This window comes from Petromyzon marinus, chromosome 2 (assembly GCF_048934315.1).
Source record: "Petromyzon marinus isolate PM22_M1 ecotype Great Lakes invasive population chromosome 2, UKy_Petmar_22M1.pri1.0, whole genome shotgun sequence".
Taxonomy (NCBI): Eukaryota; Metazoa; Chordata; class Hyperoartia; order Petromyzontiformes; family Petromyzontidae; genus Petromyzon; species Petromyzon marinus.
Window position 1 is genome coordinate 17,718,365 of NC_133668.1, and position 19,123 is coordinate 17,737,487.

Consider the following 19,123-nt stretch of genomic DNA (forward strand, 5'->3'; position numbering starts at 1 on the left):
ACCTCACTCCTGCACATTGACTTATCTAATTGCCATCCTCCTTAGGGAGGTCTCTCATTTGGCGAGGTCTCTCATTTGGCGAGGTCTCTCATTTGGCGATGTCTCTAATTTGACTGCAAAGAAGGTCCCATGATGTAGCTGCTCACCACGAGCTCTCATTACTCTGATAGTGGCATTGTCTTTGCGTTGTACGCCTTTTGGCGTCCTCTGGTCTAACACCGTTTTGACACTAGGCTCAAAAGAAAGCTGTCTCTTGTGTGGACCAATCAGTTTCATAGACAATGCATACATTATCAGAGTATGTTTTTTGTTTGCATTCTGACCACAAGTATTTTGGTTAATGCAGACATGATTTCATGTAAAAGGTTCAGTTTGGTGTTTTAACATCTTAACACCTGTTTTGTTGCCAGAAAAAAGGGGAAAACCTATTCTCATATGTTGGTACTGGCAAAGGAGGTCCCATGATGTTGACTGCTATTCATTCAGCAGTTTTGTCCAACATCAAACCTACCTTCGAGCGATGTGTCTTGTGTAAGCCCACTTTTTAACCTTAACAAAACACGAAACTTGAATGTCTCGTATTTGCATACATCTCTTAGGTTTCATTTGGTACTTTTCGGGACTTGGTTCCAGTTTCTTTATCTAAATGTCCAGGTCTTTGATATTACTCATAGCTGTAAATATGCCCTGACCGAAAACTTGCTCCTTCATGCTGCTTTTTTGTGATGAATTTCAGATTAAAAAAATAATTCCATCCTTTTTTGTTTAAAAAAATGTATCCTGATTTTTGCTATGTTCTAGTTGTATTACTCAAACAATTCCTTAAGACATGAGCAAGCTTCTATGTAACTTTTGCTGTGCAGATATTTATTGGTTCTTACAATTATGAATAATGTATATACTGTACTTGTGATGGGAGGCTATTGGGTCTGTAATTTTTCAAATCAGGTTTGTCTGCGTTTTTAACAGAACGACTACATCATTCAGATATTATTTCTACGTTTCTTTTTCATTTGTAGCCAACCTCTAAGTATTCATGATCTATTATACTACTCATAATTAATATCGGTGGTACCCTGTTCATAATTCTATTTCTCAGGCATCCTTGACATTCTGGGTTTTTTTGTATTACGGTGTTAACATTTGCATGGTGGATCACGACACCAGCACATCACAACGTAGAGCTAACAATGTGTCCGGGTGAAAAGATCTTTATAACACTTCAATTTTTAAATGTACAAAACTATCGACAGTACAATCCAACAACAACCGCCATTCACCACGAAGTGGCGGTGACGTCACCACGGCGTTTGTGCCAGGCTATGTGCACTTTAAGTTCACTTGAAGTGTTGATCGCCCGCTAGCAGGTCAAGGGACAGACCCAGGTGTCATGGGTTGACTGAGATAACTGGCTGATGCACTGTGCCCCCTACTGTGCTAACTTGCTGTGTTTTAGTCGCTTGGCACTCCGCTCGTTGTTGTGAGCGTCGCTCCTCCATTCCGTTTCCATAGTAGCTCGTGATTATGATTGTCAGCAACGACTGCCATAAAATTGCGCAAGAGGATAGTGGCCTTTCACAATACTAACCTCGACAATGGGATTCTGAGCTCAATCACACCAAATCACTAATCCCTAAAGCGTGCACACCCCCTGCTGGTTCCCTGATTAATCAATAATGATAACCATTACCCAGGGGTGCCCGTGCCTTTCCAGCGGTCCAATGAAAGGTGTTGCAGTCCTGGCTGGTGATCTACATCAATAAACAGCCTACACACCGCAGATTTTAATGTTGAGTATTTCCCTAGCTGTCCCCTATTAAAAGCTCCCAGACCCCTTTTGAAGCCGAAAATACAAGATGGTGTTTGAAAAGAGTAGAAATAAACACAATTTAAATGTAACCACTGTAAACACTCATACAATAGCATTCCCGAAGCGTCACCTATATCTTTTTCCTTTTAAGGCAGCGCCATTATAGATAAATTGACCTCAACTATGAATCTAATATATTGTTTTTAAAGTGACACTTTAAATGTTCATTTGACGTTTGTAGCGGAACATAAATTCTGTCTAAAACGAATGATTGTTTATGTTGGTTTCCCTTGCCTGTTTGTGTAATACGATTAAGACAAAAATACTCTATGTAGTGTTGCACACACGAAATTAAGGACGTGGGCAGGTGCTCCAAATCGAGGGCAAACACATTTATTGTGGCAAATCTGTAAAATGCAACAGTACGTGTGTCACACACAGCAATCCTCAACCGAGTCGCAATTAACCACATGACTGGTGTACAAGTCCGGTTAATCAATAACAGTTTATCTTAAACCCAATTCTACTACTGATGAACCATCTTTGTCTTTGACAATAACCTTTGCACTTCACTATTCAAATATTACTTAATCCTAAGCTGTATGTATATCTATACCATCCACTTATATCGGTATCTTACACCCATTATCCGTACTGTATGTGTACGCTATACTGTACTTGTCACCATTGTACAACTTACTACTGTACATGTGTTCTATACTCAATAGCATTGCAAGTAGTCATACTCTGCGTGCATGGGCTTGGTTATAGAATAAACATTATCAGGGTTTGAGAATTACAAGTATTAACTACAGTACATCATCCTTTACAGTGCACAGTGCTAAAACCCCTCCTATTGAATATATCACAAACTAACAATTCAAGGCCAAGTTTGAAGTCTAGAGCAAGTCTAGAACATTTCTATAACGATCAAAAACAACCTTTGGGTCCTTTACTTGTAAAATGTAACAGCAAGTGTCACACAGCAATCCTCAACCGTGCCGCCATTAACCACGTGACTAGTGTACAAATCCGGTTAATCAATAACCCTGCCAGCCACCCACAGGCCCAACTCGGTTATCGCATGCTGGTGTACACACGTGCATTGATGTACTGCACAGCACATAAGGACTTTCACAAAACCACACTTACTCCCTTGCTGCACGAGGAAATAATTAAAAGGGTGGTCCATTCCTAATGTGCCACACTAGGAACAGTGGGAGGTGAGAATATTCACAAGCAACGTTCAGTATATTTCGGCATACATGGTATGGGTAAATTTTTTTTATTAAATGATCATATATGGATTCTATACAATGTGTGCTTTGATGTATGTTGGAGGTGGACATTAAAGCAATGTCGTCTTTGAGCTGTCTTTTCAAAGGGATCTTAGTTACTAAAGTGGGTTGTGTGTGGTATGACAGTTGACTTTTGGTTTAATACCTAGGCTTTCGTGACCAATATCCAAAATAAAGGTTTTTTGTTAGATCGTGTAAATGTGTCGTTAAACCCGCCACCACCCGACACAGCCAATTTGTAAGGTTTGGCATGTAAAACAAATGCGCCAATTAGTTACTAAACCCACATGTAGAATTTGAGTATGACGTTTTGCTGATAATTACAACCAGCTTAATCAGCGATAGCCAGAATTGTGAAGAAGTCCTCCTGTTTCAGTCTTAAATAGGGGGGTGAATGTGATGTCACTGAGTATATCAGGTGTGAAGACCAGTGGGGGATTAATATAGTCATATAAGTTACAATGGATCATGTTAATCATGTTTATCTGACAAATAGGTACAGCATAATACTGTAGTAACTAAATTGGATGTTTTGTTTACGTGACAAACCTTACTAATTGGCTGTGTCAGTGGTGGCGGGTTTAACGACACATTTATATTTACACGATCTAAGCTAAATACACCAGTTGACTCTTGGCCTGGGGGTGTATGGAAGTGAAAACTGTAATGGAGGATGTTCACCAGCAGTGTGAAAAAACTGTTTCGTTTGCAGATCCTGGAAGGATTGTTACGTTCCAGAACTATGAGAGATGGCGACAGCTTGGGGAAGCCTTCATCCCGCAGTGGATTGATCATGGCTGATAATGATGGATATGCTGTGTATCCTCTAGCTTCTCTTAAACAATCAACTCATCTATTGTTGAAATCTATTTGATTGGCCTATAATTGATTTCTTGGTACATAACCCTTAAGGCCACCTTATATAATTCAGGATAAAAAATACATCAAAACAACAAGAATCCAGACAGCATGACATTGAAACAAAAAAAAAACTCAATAACGAATTAGACAATACTGTATTTCTAAGCTGCGTATTCGTAAATGTAAAAAATAGAGGTTATTTAAAGAGTATTAATGAACAATTCGAATTAATTCACATAAACACTCATTTCAAGTTTAATTGACACTTTATACAGTTATATCTGCGAGTTCAAATTTCAGCCAACGTCCTTCAAATTTGATAAAAATGGGTACCGCTTTTTGAGAAGTTGACATTCCTATGCCTGTGGACTTTCCACCACTGACTCAGGACTGCGAAGAGATGCAGACGATATACAATAAACCCTCACTTGATTCACGAGCGTTTTCAAGAATGTAACCTCCACGGATAGAGAGGGTTTGCTATACTTTAACATCTCAACTTGGTTTCCAAGATGCTAGTCTGTGTCGTGTAGGTCTATGAGACCTTTGATATTGTACTTGACATAATTTACAAAACAAAAACAAATCTCACAATTTAACGTGAAGATCCTGGATATATATTTGTTTGGTTTAAATCGCAGTACGGTACATGTGTTTGGCAAGAGCTTGACTATGTTGCAATGAAAGGAATTGCACCATTTCTTTTGTTCACTTTCATAAGGCTTTTTAGTCCACCATGACAATAGGAGACAGACGCCATATGCTTGTTTGAAAATGGCAGCCCCCTGCTGGAAGTGGTGAGTGCTGTTGTAAAATGCTCGGTTGACCTTTACCTTTTATCACACCACATTTGGTTTTGTTAAGTTTGACAGTGAGTAAATGGCCAATTTGAGAAGTTCATATGAAAAGGTGAAGGTCAGTCCTGCAGACAGTACTCTCGCTAATGATTTCCATGTGTACAATTGCAAAGGTTAATGTAGAATACAGACAACATTGATGGCTGGTTTCATAAGCTGGACTGCTTTGCATTTTTCTTTGTCAAGACACGGGAATAAAAAAAACAATTGTATGTAGATAAGTAGGGGGTGATATTTTAATAACATTAGTATACAACTCATATGGAAAAAAATGGCACAGTGTGATTAAACGAAAAATGCTCATCTGGAGGGTGAAGGTGATTGAAGCGAAGAGGATAAGGGAAAAAGAGTTTAGGTTTTGGAGGAGATGACTTAGTGCTCTGGTACAGGGTGTGTCGGAAGCCCCTCTACCCCTGCCTTGAACACTGATATAGTCATAACACGGTAGGGTTTCGCAACCAAATATTATGATTCATAATAGGTGTTTGCGTCAAATCGCATAAGTTAAATGTGTGAACAAACATGCTAACTTCTTACTGATTCGTAGTGTTGGTGAGCAATCCACAACATTTTACAATTTGTGTACAGATGTTTAGCTGCTAGTTGTAACCAGCATCATCAGGTAGTTGCCAGAATGGACAAAAATGTTCTCCATTCTTGTGCCTCCATATCATCTTTATTGTCTCGGCCTCGCTGTGTGTTGCGTTGCACCACTGTCCAAGTAGTTAACCTTGCATTCAATAAACCTTCAGAGTCAGGGTGAACATCTGACTCCAACGTATTTAATGAATGAGCATGAATGAATATCAATGAGGTCTCAATGAGTATCAATGAGTTTCAACGAGTTTCAATGATTTTCAACGGGTGTCTCGGCCTCACTGTGCGCTGCATTGCACCACTATCCGAGTAGTCAACCTCGCCTTCAATAAACTTTCAGAGCCAGGGTGAACATCCGACTCCGACGTATTTAATTAATTGAACGAGGTAAAACTGATGGAAAAACACAGCACAAAATACAGCATCTGTTAATACTTGCAATATCGATGCAATGAATGAACACAAGGAGCATCATAACATGGAACTCAACAATAGGTCCTGGATGGACCAGGCACCTACATTAGCACTGAATAGCTATACAAGAGAATAAGCTTTGTTAAATAATGTCACATCGTGTAATCACCATACTGCAGCCTAAATGTACAGCGCTCCACATAACACTGAACTGTGGATGAGATACTTCTTCATCCTTGGTCTCAAGATCGCATTAAAGTTACATGGGTACAAATCTAACTCGATTTTTTCAATTCCAAGTAACATTCACAATAATGCAAGTGGCAGGCTTCGTTGTTAACTAGGCCTCATATTTATCATAACAATTTAACAACATTCTAAAGGCATTTACAGCATTATAACGACAATCCTAACATAACAGCATTCCCAGTATTAGAACATAAACAAACTTACCGACAATGCTTCTTAAAGTCCCACAATGAAGAGATGCACCTGTCTTCACTGAGACGCTATTTGCGCCTCCATTTTGTACTCTGTGTAATGGCTGATACCCTGCCTCATGGCTTAGAGAATCTTAAATCGTCACTTCCTGGTCACGTGACCAAACTCAACATTATATCAGGAAATTCCTGTGTACGCACACCCCCATACTTGCCGCAAGGCAGAATGAGTTTCATGGTTCTCAATGAGGTAAAACTGATGGAAAAACAGAAAACAAAATATAGCAACCATTAATACTTGCAATATCAATACAATGAATGAACACTGCAGCATCATAACATTGTCTTAGATAACATGAATCTCAACAATAGGTCCTGGATGGACCAGGCACCTGTATTAGCACTGAATAGCTATACAACAAGAGAATAAGCTACTGTGTTAAATAAGGTCACTTTATGTAATAACCATACTGCAGCCTAAATGAATAGTGCTGCATAGAACATTGAACTGTGGATAAAATACGTTTTCATCCTTGCTCTCAATAATGCGTTAAAGTTACATGGGCACAAGTCTGGCTCGACTTATCCAACTACAAATAACATTCACAATAATACAAGTGGCAGGCTTCATTGCTAACTAGCCCCCATATTCAAGCTCGGGTGAGCAGCTACATCATGGGACCTCCTTTGCCAGTACCAAAATATGAGAAGAGGTTTTCCCCTTTTTTTGGCAACAAACAGGTGTTAAAATGTTAAAACACCAAACTAAAACCTTATACAAGAAATCATGTCTGCATTAACCACAATACTTGTAGTGAGAATACAAACAAAAAACATACTCTAATAATATATGCATTGTCTCTGAAACTGATTAGTCCATACCAGAGGCATTGTCTTTGTGCTGTACGCATTTTGACGTCCTCTGGTCTAACACCGTTTTGAGACAAGGCTCAAAAGAAAACTGTCTTTGGTGTGGACCAATCAGTTTCAAAGACAATGCATATATCACCAGAGTATATTTTTGTTTGCATTCTGACTACAAGTAGTGTGGTTAATGCAGACATGATTCCTTGTAAAAGGTTTCAGTTTGGTGTTTTAACATCTTAACACCTGTTTGTTGCCAGAAAAAAGGGGAAAACCTATTCTCATATTTTGGTACAGGCAAAGGATGTCCCATGATATATCTTAAACCAAACAAAAGGGAAGTACTAACCTGGAAAAGTTTATAACATGACATGAATAAAATCTGACTTTCGCTATCTGAAAAAACTAAAATTTGAATATAAAATGCTAACTTTGAAATATAAACAGGAGCATAAAAATGGTGCGTACATGCTACAGCCAACTATGTCCAGCGCTGCAAGCGCAAACATTTCCTTGGAATCGACTAGGACCTGACTGTGGTGGTGCCTGCTATCACTGCAGCAGTGCATACCAAATGTGGTGGTACCTGCTAAGATTACAGCAGTGCATACTGTGGTGGTACCTGCTATCACTACAGCAATGCATACCGACTGTGGTGGTACCTGCTATTACAGCAGTGCATACTGACTGTGGTGGTACCTGCTATGATTACAGCAGTGCATACTGTGGTGGTACCTGCTTTCACTACAGCAGTGCATACTGACTGTGGTGGTACCTGCTATGATTACAGCAGTGCATACCGACTTTGGTGGTAACCTGCTATCACTACAGCAGTGCATACTCACTGTGGTGGTACCTGCTAAGATTACAGAAGTGCATACTGTGGTACCTGCTATGACCACAGTAGTACATGCTGACTCTATAACAGTATATATCGACTCTATAGCACAAACTACTAACTTGACAGAGTGCCGTGGTGAGGCCGAGTCCCGTGCAGAGCCCCCGGCCTTGCCTAGATTGCCCAGTCGGCTAAGGCTGTCGGCTGGGTCACTACCCCACCCCTACTATCTAAGCGCTATAATATTAGTATCTACCGACCCTATAGTAGTAAGTGCACACATTGGGGTGGGGGGGAGAGAAGAGGACATGACACTTTGATTAATTTACCTCAGCGTTGTGTGTATTTTTTTTGCATTTCGAACGCGAAGGAGAAACCCCCCCACCCTCCACCGATGACGCGCATGCGTTGCCAGGGGCAACCCCGGGCAGTTGCAGCAGCTCGAGGAAATAATTAAATATTACGGGATAGCTTTTTATTATTAATTTAACTACTTTAAAGTTGACAGATGGGAAAACGGAATAGCGCTGGCTCACAACGGGACTTACGGCGTAGTACCCGGCTACTTTTCAAAAACGTAAACCTCATGGTTCGTGAGCCAAATCCTTCGCAAGCACGCGTCCACAGACAGACGGACAGACAGAGAGACGGACGGATAGACAAAAAATGCCTTTTATAGGTAAGAATATTAACTCAAAGGCCAATATACATGAGGCGAGTTATTTTTTCATAGATAACGATCAATAGATTTAAAATAAAGTGTTGGGTTCTTTGTGCACATATGTTGTTATTATGAAATTATTTTGAAGCATACACGCCAGTTTGCAGAGTTAATGTAATCTAAAGTGGCTACAGCATTGTTTTGGTTCCATTTTAAATCGTGAAGCCACTCTAATTTAGTTTCAAGAAATGTGAAGTGACTTAACAATATTTTGGTGTGCTATAAATGATATGCAATCCTTTGACAGTTTGTTTAATACGTCAAGAGTTCTAACCGCTGCCTTACTGTTACCTGAATGTTCAATGTTTCGACAGTCGATTCACTGTTTTGTTCTCAATAAAACTGCTGCCTTTAATTGAGTTTTGAGACTAATGTTTAAGGTATGAGATTATGCAGCTGATATTTAATTACATATTGCAGTATATTGCAATCATGCTGGTTTGATGAAACATCAGTCATTAAACTAGAAGATGGTTTACACATCACCTGTTGGCTTCATGACACTGCATTTTCTTTGGTTACATATGAAGTTATATATATATTTTTTTAAAGTATTCAACATGTTTTTTGTGCGTTGATCAAAAAACTCTCAGGACAAGGTTCTCATACAGAATGGATGAAATGGTGGAAACGCATTGCACTGGGGATTTGGTCCATTAATTTTGTCGTTCAAAGAAAGACAAGAATCACAAACCCATAAGTATGACCCACATTATTTTTTTTTAAATTACAATATTTGATCCCACTTTCTCTTATTCTTGATTGACGTTGACCTTTGTTGGGATTATTTGCATAGATTTAAGAACCTATTTTATAACTTCAGCAATCAGTCTTTAAGAGAAGTAACCTATGTACAGATCATTATCATTACTTGAGTATTTTTTTGTTAACTATTGCATGGGTTGGCTCCATGTTGTGAGCAAATATTAGAGAACTGGAAAGTTTATAGTCCAACAAGAACACTTAGAGACTATATAATTTTGACTGTGCCAGAGTACTTACAGTCAATAGTAATGAGTGCAGGTACTTTGTAAAGTAAATGATTATATCATGCTCACCATGACAAAAAGAGGTTGAAAGAGGTGGAGGGAAGATATCTGTAAGACTCATAAAAATAGGCTAGCGTGTAGTTGAGAGGTCTGATTGCCTTGAAGACAAAATATAATCTACTCCCTTTAATGGCCGTTGAGAATAAGAGCTGCCATAGAAAAAACAAGGATAACTTATGAATCCAAAGTTAATACAAGACAATTTCAAGGCCTTCGATCTCATTACACAGTTTGCATGACGAGCCAGCGTATTAGAATGACATGATGAGTATTCATGAGTTTTGCAGTTGAAGTCTGAATGCTAAATGCCTGGTCTAATGTTGCACCCACTTTGCTCTCTAACATGTTTTTCACTTGCTACAACATTGTAACGTATGTAGACATATATACTTCAACATAAAACACGGTTAGATGCAATGCGTTGAATATAGGCTACATTAATTTCATAAACTATAGTGTATCAATACAGTAGAATCTTCAGTTTGAAAAAAATGCAGGCAATTAATACTTTTTTTCTGGAAGACAAAAAGACAATGAACGGTATTGGTTAGGCTTACCTTGTAGCAGTGGTACTGGTAGGAACCTCCTGGTTACACCAGCCCACAGGGGATTATTGTGTCCGTCCGTCGGTCGTGCATCCAAAAATAGGAGGGGTGGGGCTGGGTGGAGAGGGGAGGGTGGGATGGGGCTGGGTGGGGCGGGAGGGGCTGGGTGGGGAGGGGATGGTGGGGAGGGGCTGGGTGGGGAGGGTGGGGCTGGGTGGGGGGTGGGAGGGGTAGGGCCAGGTGGGGAGGGGCTGGTCACCCCGTGGTGCCCTTATAAAACTCAACGTTTAACCTACTCACGCCGGCTTGTGCCCGCCCTCACAGTCGGGAATATTTGCGGAATACACCACGCCGCCGTTGACCCTGGCCATTGACCGAGCAACCCAACGTTCCTACCAGCTCCCTCCGCAGGAATGTGTTTTAAGTCACTGATGATGATCCAGGGGTTCGTTATTTATTTACATTTTTTTATTAAACCGTATGACAGGAGGCCATTGAGTGCTATTACTTTATTTACTTTATCTAAACGTGTGAGGACCCATTGCGAGAGATTAACCATTTGATATAACTCAAACGGTTAAGAAAAGTAATTAGGCTTGGGCAGGAGCCTTCGCAAGAAGGGATCGTGGTCGATGGTCAAAGATAGTAATAGAGTGGCAGCCAAGAAATGGAACACTTTCGAGAATGTGCACCAAGCAGATGGAGTTTACGGTAGCCGCTTCGTGGATTATAATCGCAGGACTATGAGAGGTGGGTGCGGCTTGGTGAAGCCTTTATCCAGCAGTGTTTTAAACATAGCTGATGATACAAGTTCGATAACGAAATTTTAAGTGCATTAAATATTAATTATATATTAATAACATAACTGTGTTTTATTGGAATATATACGGATATATTTAGTTCTTAATTTAAGCTGGGTGTGGACGGGTCAGAGGCCCGATAAACATTTCTGCACCCGGCACAGCACCCCCAGTATACCTCTCGCGACGGATGTGGCTAATAGTCACGTATCCTTTTCAGTCTACCAACGGAACATATTCAGTGAAAAATTAAGACCTGATTATATACTGCCCAGGAGTATATTCTTACGAAGGTAATATGAATTGCATATCCTAGTCCATGAACGTAGGGGTGGGTACATTTCGTTATAATCTTGTGTACATGTTCAGGAGCTATATGCCGATGTCGAGATATGCTCGCCACAAGAGGGCTTCAGGAAAGAGAGAGTTCGTGTAGTTTCGCGATTACCGTATTTTCCCGCATATAACTCGCAGACGCATATGCCCCGCAAAAATGGCATTTTGTGTAAAACAAATTTCAGATAGCCCGCACCTCCATATACAGTGAGGGAAAAAAGTATTTGATCCCCTGCTGATTTTGTACGTTTGTCTACTGATAATTTTAATTTTAATGGTAGATTTATTTGAACAGTGAGAGACAGAATAACAACAAAAAAATCCAGAAAAACGCATGTCAAAAATGTTATAAATTGATTTGCATTTTAATGAGGGAAATAAGTATTTGACCCCTCTGCAAAACATGACTTAGTACTTGGTGGCAAAACCCTTGTTGGCAATCACAGAGGTCAGACGTTTCTTTTAGTTGGCCACCAGGTTTGCACACATCTCAGGAGGGATTTTGTCCCACTCTTCTTTGCAGATCTTCTCCAAGCCATTAAGGTTTCGAGGCTGACTTTTGGCAACTCGAACCTTCAGCTCCCTCCACATATTTTCTATAGGATTAAGGTCTGGAGACTGGTTAGGCCACTCCAGGACCTTAATGTGCTTCTTCTTGAGCCACTCCTTTGTTGCCTTGGCCGTGTGTTTTGAGTCATTGTCATGCTGGAATACACATCCACGACCCATTTTCAATGCCCTGGCTGAGGGAAGGAGGTTCTCACCCAAGATTTGACGGTACATGGCCCCGTCCATCGTCCCTTTGATGCAGTCAAGTTGTGCTGTCCCCTTAGCAGAAAAATACCCCCAAAGCATAATGTGTCCACCTCCATGTTTGACGGTGGGGATGGTGTTCTTGGTCTCATCTGACCACAACACTTTCACCCAGTTGTCCTCTGAATCATTCATATGTTCACTGGCAAACTTCAGACGGGCATGTATATGTGCTTTCTTGAGCAGGGGGACCTTGCGGGCGCTGCAGGATTTCAGTCCTTCACGGTGTAGTGTGTTACCAATTGTTTTCTTGGTGACTATGGTCCCAGCTGCCTTGAGATCATTGACAAGATCCTCCCGTGTAGTTCTGGGCTGATTCATCACCGTTCTCATTATCATTGCAACTCCACGAGGTGAGATCTTGCATGGAGCCCCAGGCCGAGGGAGATTGACAGTTATTTTGTGTTTCGTCCATTTGCGAATAATCGCACCAACTGTTGTCACCTTCTCACCAAGCTGCTTGGCAATTGTCTTGTAGCCCATTCCAGCCTTGTGTAGGTCTACAATCATGTGCCTGACATCCTTGGAGAGCTCTTTGGTCTTGGCCATGGTGGAGAGTTTGGAATCTGATTGATTGATTGCTTCTGTGGACAGGTGTCTTTTATACAGGTAACAAGCTGAGATTAGGAGCACTCCCTTTAAGAGTGTGCTCCTAATCTCAGCTCGTTACCTATATAAAAGACACCTGGGAGCCAGAAATCTTTCTGATTGAGAGGGGGTCAAATACTTATTTTCCTCATTAGAATGCAAATCAATTTATAACATTTTTGACATGCGTTTTTCTGGATTTTGTTGTTGTTATTCTGTCTCTCACTGTTAAAATAAACCTACCATTAAAATTATAGACTGATTATTTCTTTGTCAGTGGGCAAACGTACAAAGTCAGCAGGGGATGAAATACTTTTTTCCCTCACTGTACCCCGCATGCATTCATATCTTTAACGTCGTTACCGCAACTTAATTCCATCATATTAATACGAAGTTTACATTTGTAATACATTCCACTATCAATTGTTAACATTAAAATCATAACGTGCACAAAGAAAACAAACTAACCAGAAACGAGTGAACTTAAAAGAGTAAATAAGTAACAAAAGTCAATATCCAATAAATAACACATAACTGGTAGATAAGTAAGTACAGTTTTAGTACTGGTAGATTGCGCACTTCGTAGATAATAGTGGCACTACGGTAAGCGCCGTTGCTTCGCTCCCAACCCCCCACCTCTCTCTCCCCCCAGCTGCCCCAACCCCCACCTCTCTCTCCCCCCCAGCTCTCCCGTCGCCGGTAAACAGTACGCGCACTTCAAACAATTCGAATAATTTAGAACGTGATAACATGTGCAATTTTAGTGTGAGTGGTTTATTCAGCAGTGCTTTAGTCAAAGGTAAGTGTTGCATAGTGGATAGTCCTACCATGAAAAAATTAAACGTGTTAAGACGTCGCGTGTGTAAAATATTTTTGGGATAGCCCGCACCTCCATATACCCCGCAGGGTCTTGTTTTATTTTGTAAAAAGTGGTATACCTCGCGGGTTATATGCGGGAAAATGCGGTACTCAATTGAATTAGCGCAGACTACAGTTTACTGAAGAGTCCATACACGACCGAATAGAACTGTTGTCCAATTCACATTGCAGGTTATGTATGCAGTAGAATACGTAGCGCTCTCCTCGCTCATTTCCAGTTGTTACACACAGCCGCCTCGACGTGGCTGTATAATGTTGTTGTTTGGGAGTGCGTACCCCGTGTGTGCAGCATGCCTCCTCGTGCTGCACATGGACAGCTCGCACTGGCTGATGCGTGTTTTGGTATCCGTCCAGCTATGTATGTTCGAATTTGGTTAATGCTAGAAAGGTCCCGAAAACGAATCTTAAGCTTTCGTAAAATTGGGTGCAATTGCTTTGGGTGGGGGAGAGGGGGCGGGGCGGGGCTGGAAAACCCCTTGTGGACCGACGGCCCCTGTGCATGGGATGGGATGAAAGGACAGGATGGGATGCATCACGTTGATGGCGGCTGAGAGGAGATGTGTTGCGGGAAGCGTGGGTGGCAAGTGTGAGTACAATGATCGGAGGAATGGATAGAGACGTGGAGGAGCACAGCGATTGGATGGCCTGGGTGTGGGGAGAGTGATTTGTAAGAATCAAAATATTGTATTTAACGTAGTCTGTAGGAGTCCGTTGAAATGGCACAGCGTCGTGGAAACTTGTGACTGCCTTTCTACTACATAAAATCTGATCAAAGGTGCTTTGTGCTCTTTAGATAATTGTGCGGCACGCGTTGTGTTACGAGCACTGCACATTTCTAGAAGCGGGACCAGTCTGCTTTTATTACAATCACCAATGGCGCAGTGAGTGGTGTTATCAAGTGACAGCGGAGGGAGTAGACTCAGATACGTAGATTATTTAAAGTGTTGCTGCTTAACTGATCATAGACAGGTTAGGAATAAAACAGACCGAAGGAAAACCTTCCCAATATATATGATGTAATGTGTAAGCTCTCCGATTCAGTAGAAATGTAATACTATCCGTATAAATGTATATACGGGGTGCAACACGTCTGCAACATAGCCCTTTGGGGGTGGAGTTATTGGACCGTGCAGACATCATCCTGGGTGTGAGAATCTTAATCTACAGACACACGATGGTCAATTGATATAAGCACAGGAAATGTGCTTCTGACCGGTCAATGTGGGTTTTGAGTCGTATACTTCCTTCACCATTTGTTTTGGTTTTCGGTTTGGGTTTTGTTGAACAATAAAATGTCCAATAAATATTGGCCAGATATCCCAATCAGGACCCACATATAAAACGTATTCCTTTATTTAACTCTGGGTTCTCATGGCACAGAGACGGTCAATTTATAATAGCCCCGGGATACACATTATGGCGATAACCAGAAGCTCGCCAAATGAAATGCATAAAAAATAAAATTAAACCAAATAATGCACCGTAAATCAAAAGCATTTTAAATAACAGCACTCTCTTGATACTCATTTAGGCTATTATGTGCAAGGGACATTATTACTAAAGTGCAAATATTTGTGAACATTTGCTCTTGTCAGCCAGTTTAAATTGACAACGAAACACATCCAGCTGAGCAATGCTCTACATCAGTTCTTCATTGCAAGGCCCGCGGGCCTCTGGTGGCCCCTGGTGGCATTTAGTACGGCCCCTAACGTGCGGCCCCCGACAATACATAGCGATAACACCCCATCGTGCTGTCAAACCCAATGGTTTCAAATGTGTGGCGGCCCTCAAACTGATGTCTAATCGGCAAAAGTGTCCCGCCCCCTCTGAAAATTAGTGAATAACACTGCTCTATATTCTTGGTTCTTTCGGTAAAGTCACGTAGAAGGGAAACATAAAAATAAAACAATAAAATTATCACGACGTTTCGATTGCAACGCAAGCAATCATCATCAGGTGTGAAAAACCACAAGAAATTTTGAAAAAAGTGGCGGTTTTTTCTTAACGTTAGCACCACGGACAGCAACTAGCGATTGTTCAGAGGGACGAGTCCATCTATGCTCGGAACGGAGGAGGGAGAGAAGGAGAATGGTGTGCGGTCTGAAAGTCACCGTAAGCGTGAACACAAACAATTCAGACCCGAAATGGTTTATCGCATCCTTCCAATGATTGTTAAGCCAGAATCTATGATCTCGGTTGAAATTGTATCTGTGTTTGTATATGTGGATAGCCTCATGAACGAATCTCTCATGGTAGCCAGATGGCTTGCAGAGAACCTCTCACATATACAGAGACAATTTCAACCGAGAAGATGGATTTTGGCTTAGCAATCATTGGAAGGATGTGATGAACAATTTCGAGTCTTAATTATGTTCACGCTTACGGTGACTTTCAGACCGCATTCCATTCTCCTTCTCTCCCCCCTCCTCCATTCCGAGCATAGATGGACTCGTCCGTCTGAACAACCGCGAGTTGCTGTCCGTGGTGCTAACGTAAATAAAAAAGCAGCCACTTTTTTCAAAATTTCTTGCTGTAGTTTTTCACACCTGACGATGATTGCTTGTGTTGCAATCGAAACGTCGTGAGAATTGCATCGTTGTCTTTTTATTATTTAATTATTTCCCTTCTACGTGACTTTACCGAAAGAACCAAGAATATGAATGCCTGCAATCACGAAAGCTTTAAATCGAAACACTGCTCTACATCGAACTCATGACTCGCCATATCATATATACATTGCGGGAAATCAGTAGTGGCCGTCCCGAGGACGGACTGACTTCCACCAAGGCAAACGTGGACTTTCCAGACGCTTCCCTCCACACGGCAGGCATGTGCACGTGTGGAACTCATGAGCGGGCGGCATCTCGGTTGTCGAGAGCTCGCTCCATCGGAGCACGCACTTGCTCGGCGAAACTCGCACGATGCACAGGGCCCCGTGTCCACCTCCTCCCACCCGTGGCTGCACCCCACATGGGCCACGCGTGTGAATGTTGAGAGGGCGGTGCCACCTCGTGGCTGCTGCTCGCATCCCAGTAGCCATCAGTTTATCCCATCTCCCGGAGCAACCCGCGGGGTGGTCCTCGCAGGCTCGGGGCAATGTGGTGGTGGGGGGTTGGTGGGGGGGGGGTCCCGTATTGGCCACGGCAGCAGCAGCAGCAAGAACAGCGACACGTGGTGTAGGAGCGCCGGGGCCCATAGACCGTGGTGGTGGAGGTTGCTATATCTGCGACGCAGCTGCTGCTGCAACGAGGATTGAATCGAGAAGTGGGAATGGGGCGGGGAAATAAAGAAATAAATGCATGCGCGTACTGCACATGACTTAGTGTAATGTAGCCTAGCGCTGTGGTGTTATTGGTGATATCAACATTCTTCAATAGCGCGTTGATAGTCGTGTTCATCAATGCGTCAGCCTATGAAAATAAATGAAACAATGTAAATGGTGTTACAGTTTACGTAGGAATAGCAAGCGATGGAATTACTAACAGTCGAATGCTAATAATACAGAGGTGTATAATAATTGCTTACAATTATAATAAGACAATTCATACAGCAATACAGTACTTTATGGTATATACTCGCAATCATAAACCACCACGCTAATATTATTCGTACAATCAAACATTATTGATGGTACTGTCAAGACGTGCATAGGAAGAGCGAGAAGAAGAGAGCACTTTACGCCGCACTCTCCTCAACACACCAACACGTGAGCGCCGCTCGCTGTGCGCGGCCCTGGAGGGAGGGGATCCTCCGTGGTGGTGATGCTGCTGCTGCTGCCGCCGCCACTGATGCTCCTCATGCCGGTGCTGCTGCTCACGCTGGAGGCTTCGCCACAGAACCCGGCCCGCGGACACGACTGCTGCCACTGCTGCTGAGGCCAACCGTCCGCGTCCCCATCCCGTCCATTCCGCCGGTCCCGTCAGTTCGTCCACACCCAGTGAGCCGCCATGGGGGAAGAGCCCATGATCAAAACGGCCCGAATGGAGGGACACATGATGGTGAGCCGATTTGCCACCCTCCCACACCAAACCCCCCTCGGTTTTTTTTGTGTGGCCGTTGGCCGTTTGCTCTTCGCGACCGCGTGTGCGAACGTCGAGAGCCCCGTCGGCGGGATGCGCTTGTCTGCCGTGTGTTGTGTGTGGTGGTGCGTCTTGTGTGTGGGGACGTGAGACACCTAATGATCACTGCGCGCGGTCCGCGAACGCGACCGCGCGGCGAGTACTGGCCGTGTTGCGTATTTACGCACGAGTTTTGTCGTCGCTTTGAAAGATACTTTGGCAGTAAATATTGACGGCTGGTCGCGTGCGGTGTCGTTGCCCGTGATAAAGACACGAAGTCGTTCTTGAGAATTTGCTGATAGGGTTTCACGCTATGCCTGTATCTCCTATTGATTTGGCTGTCGCTGGAGGCTCCTATAGAGAGCGTCAGGGAAGCGATGCAAACGTGAGCTATCCGATACACGTCCCGGGTGCTATGGCGAAGCTCAAACGATCTTCTCCCCACACGTTCACCCTCGCAACACCTAAACCAAGATTTCATTTGGCGATGCGACGCGTGTGGCCGTACACGGAATACAGGTTATTACTCTTATTTAGTCGTGGAAATATCTCGTCTCCCAAACAGCCGTGGCCACGGTGGCTCTGTAAACATGTATACGATATACATGTCACAGCTATGTGATGTTGATATGTAGTGTTTGGCGCTTGATATGGAATCAGTTATTGCTTGTTGGTGGTATGCTGCATTTTTTCCCCCACGACGATGTGTTATAGCTACTGAATAAAGTACGTATACCACCCGTATGTTAGAAAATGACACGAGATCTGAGTGTCTGTGGCACGATATGATATCGCGTCTCAAAAGCAGCATTTGTACACAGTAATTGATATACGAGACGTGCTCAATAGTGCACGCTTCATTTAACATGACATTTATATACTCCAGCCGTATAGGTAAGGGTTTCCAAGGAAGATAGACGACACTGTTGCGTATGTCCTCTTAAGATATAAGTATGCAGCCTTCATCACGCCTAGACTCGTGGTTGTTGTTCAATAGGCCGATTGTGAATGCTGCAACATTTGCAAACCAACTTTGTTGATTAATCTATACTACAGGTTATTTTGGGTTAGATCGCGTAAATATATAAATGTGTCGTTAAACCCGCCACCACCCGACACAGCCCATTAGTAAGGTTTGTCACGTAAACAGAACATGCCAATTCGTTACTGGTACAGCAACACCGTTGTGCTGTACTAGTGCTGTTGATTAAGTCAATCTCTTGTAGCGTAAATGCTCTGGTAACATCCAGCTGCACGCTTTGCCCTGTGTGTTCAAATCTGTCTTCCTGGGAGTTAAAAGAGGCATGAAACCACTCCAAATTGCACACCTGCCAATTGATTAGAATGATTGGCCA

At 42.5% G+C, this 19,123-nt stretch overlaps 1 protein-coding gene and 1 long non-coding RNA gene across 3 annotated transcripts in view; one reads left to right on the top strand and one right to left on the bottom strand.

Moving 5' to 3' along the window:
• The window catches only part of LOC116950755 (inactive dipeptidyl peptidase 10), a 613,867-nt gene that overhangs the window by 18,342 nt on the left and 576,402 nt on the right, over window positions 1-19,123 (top strand). Inside the window, exon 1 of one of the 2 annotated variants that reach the window (XM_032968796.2) lies at window positions 16,934-17,708. The exons of the other annotated variant lie outside the window; for it this stretch is intronic. Within the exon in view, the coding sequence (XP_032824687.1) occupies window positions 17,658-17,708 (51 nt within the window). The 5' untranslated portion in view covers window positions 16,934-17,657. Of the gene's footprint in view, window positions 1-16,933; window positions 17,709-19,123 lie in introns of those variants that run through there. 2 annotated transcript variants of the gene reach the window in all.
• LOC142925568 (uncharacterized) lies at window positions 13,587-17,520 on the bottom strand. Its single transcript, XR_012942532.1, has 2 exons — window positions 17,411-17,520; window positions 13,587-16,950 (listed from the first exon to the last, which is right to left on the bottom strand). It is a non-coding gene; the product is annotated as an uncharacterized LOC142925568 (long non-coding RNA).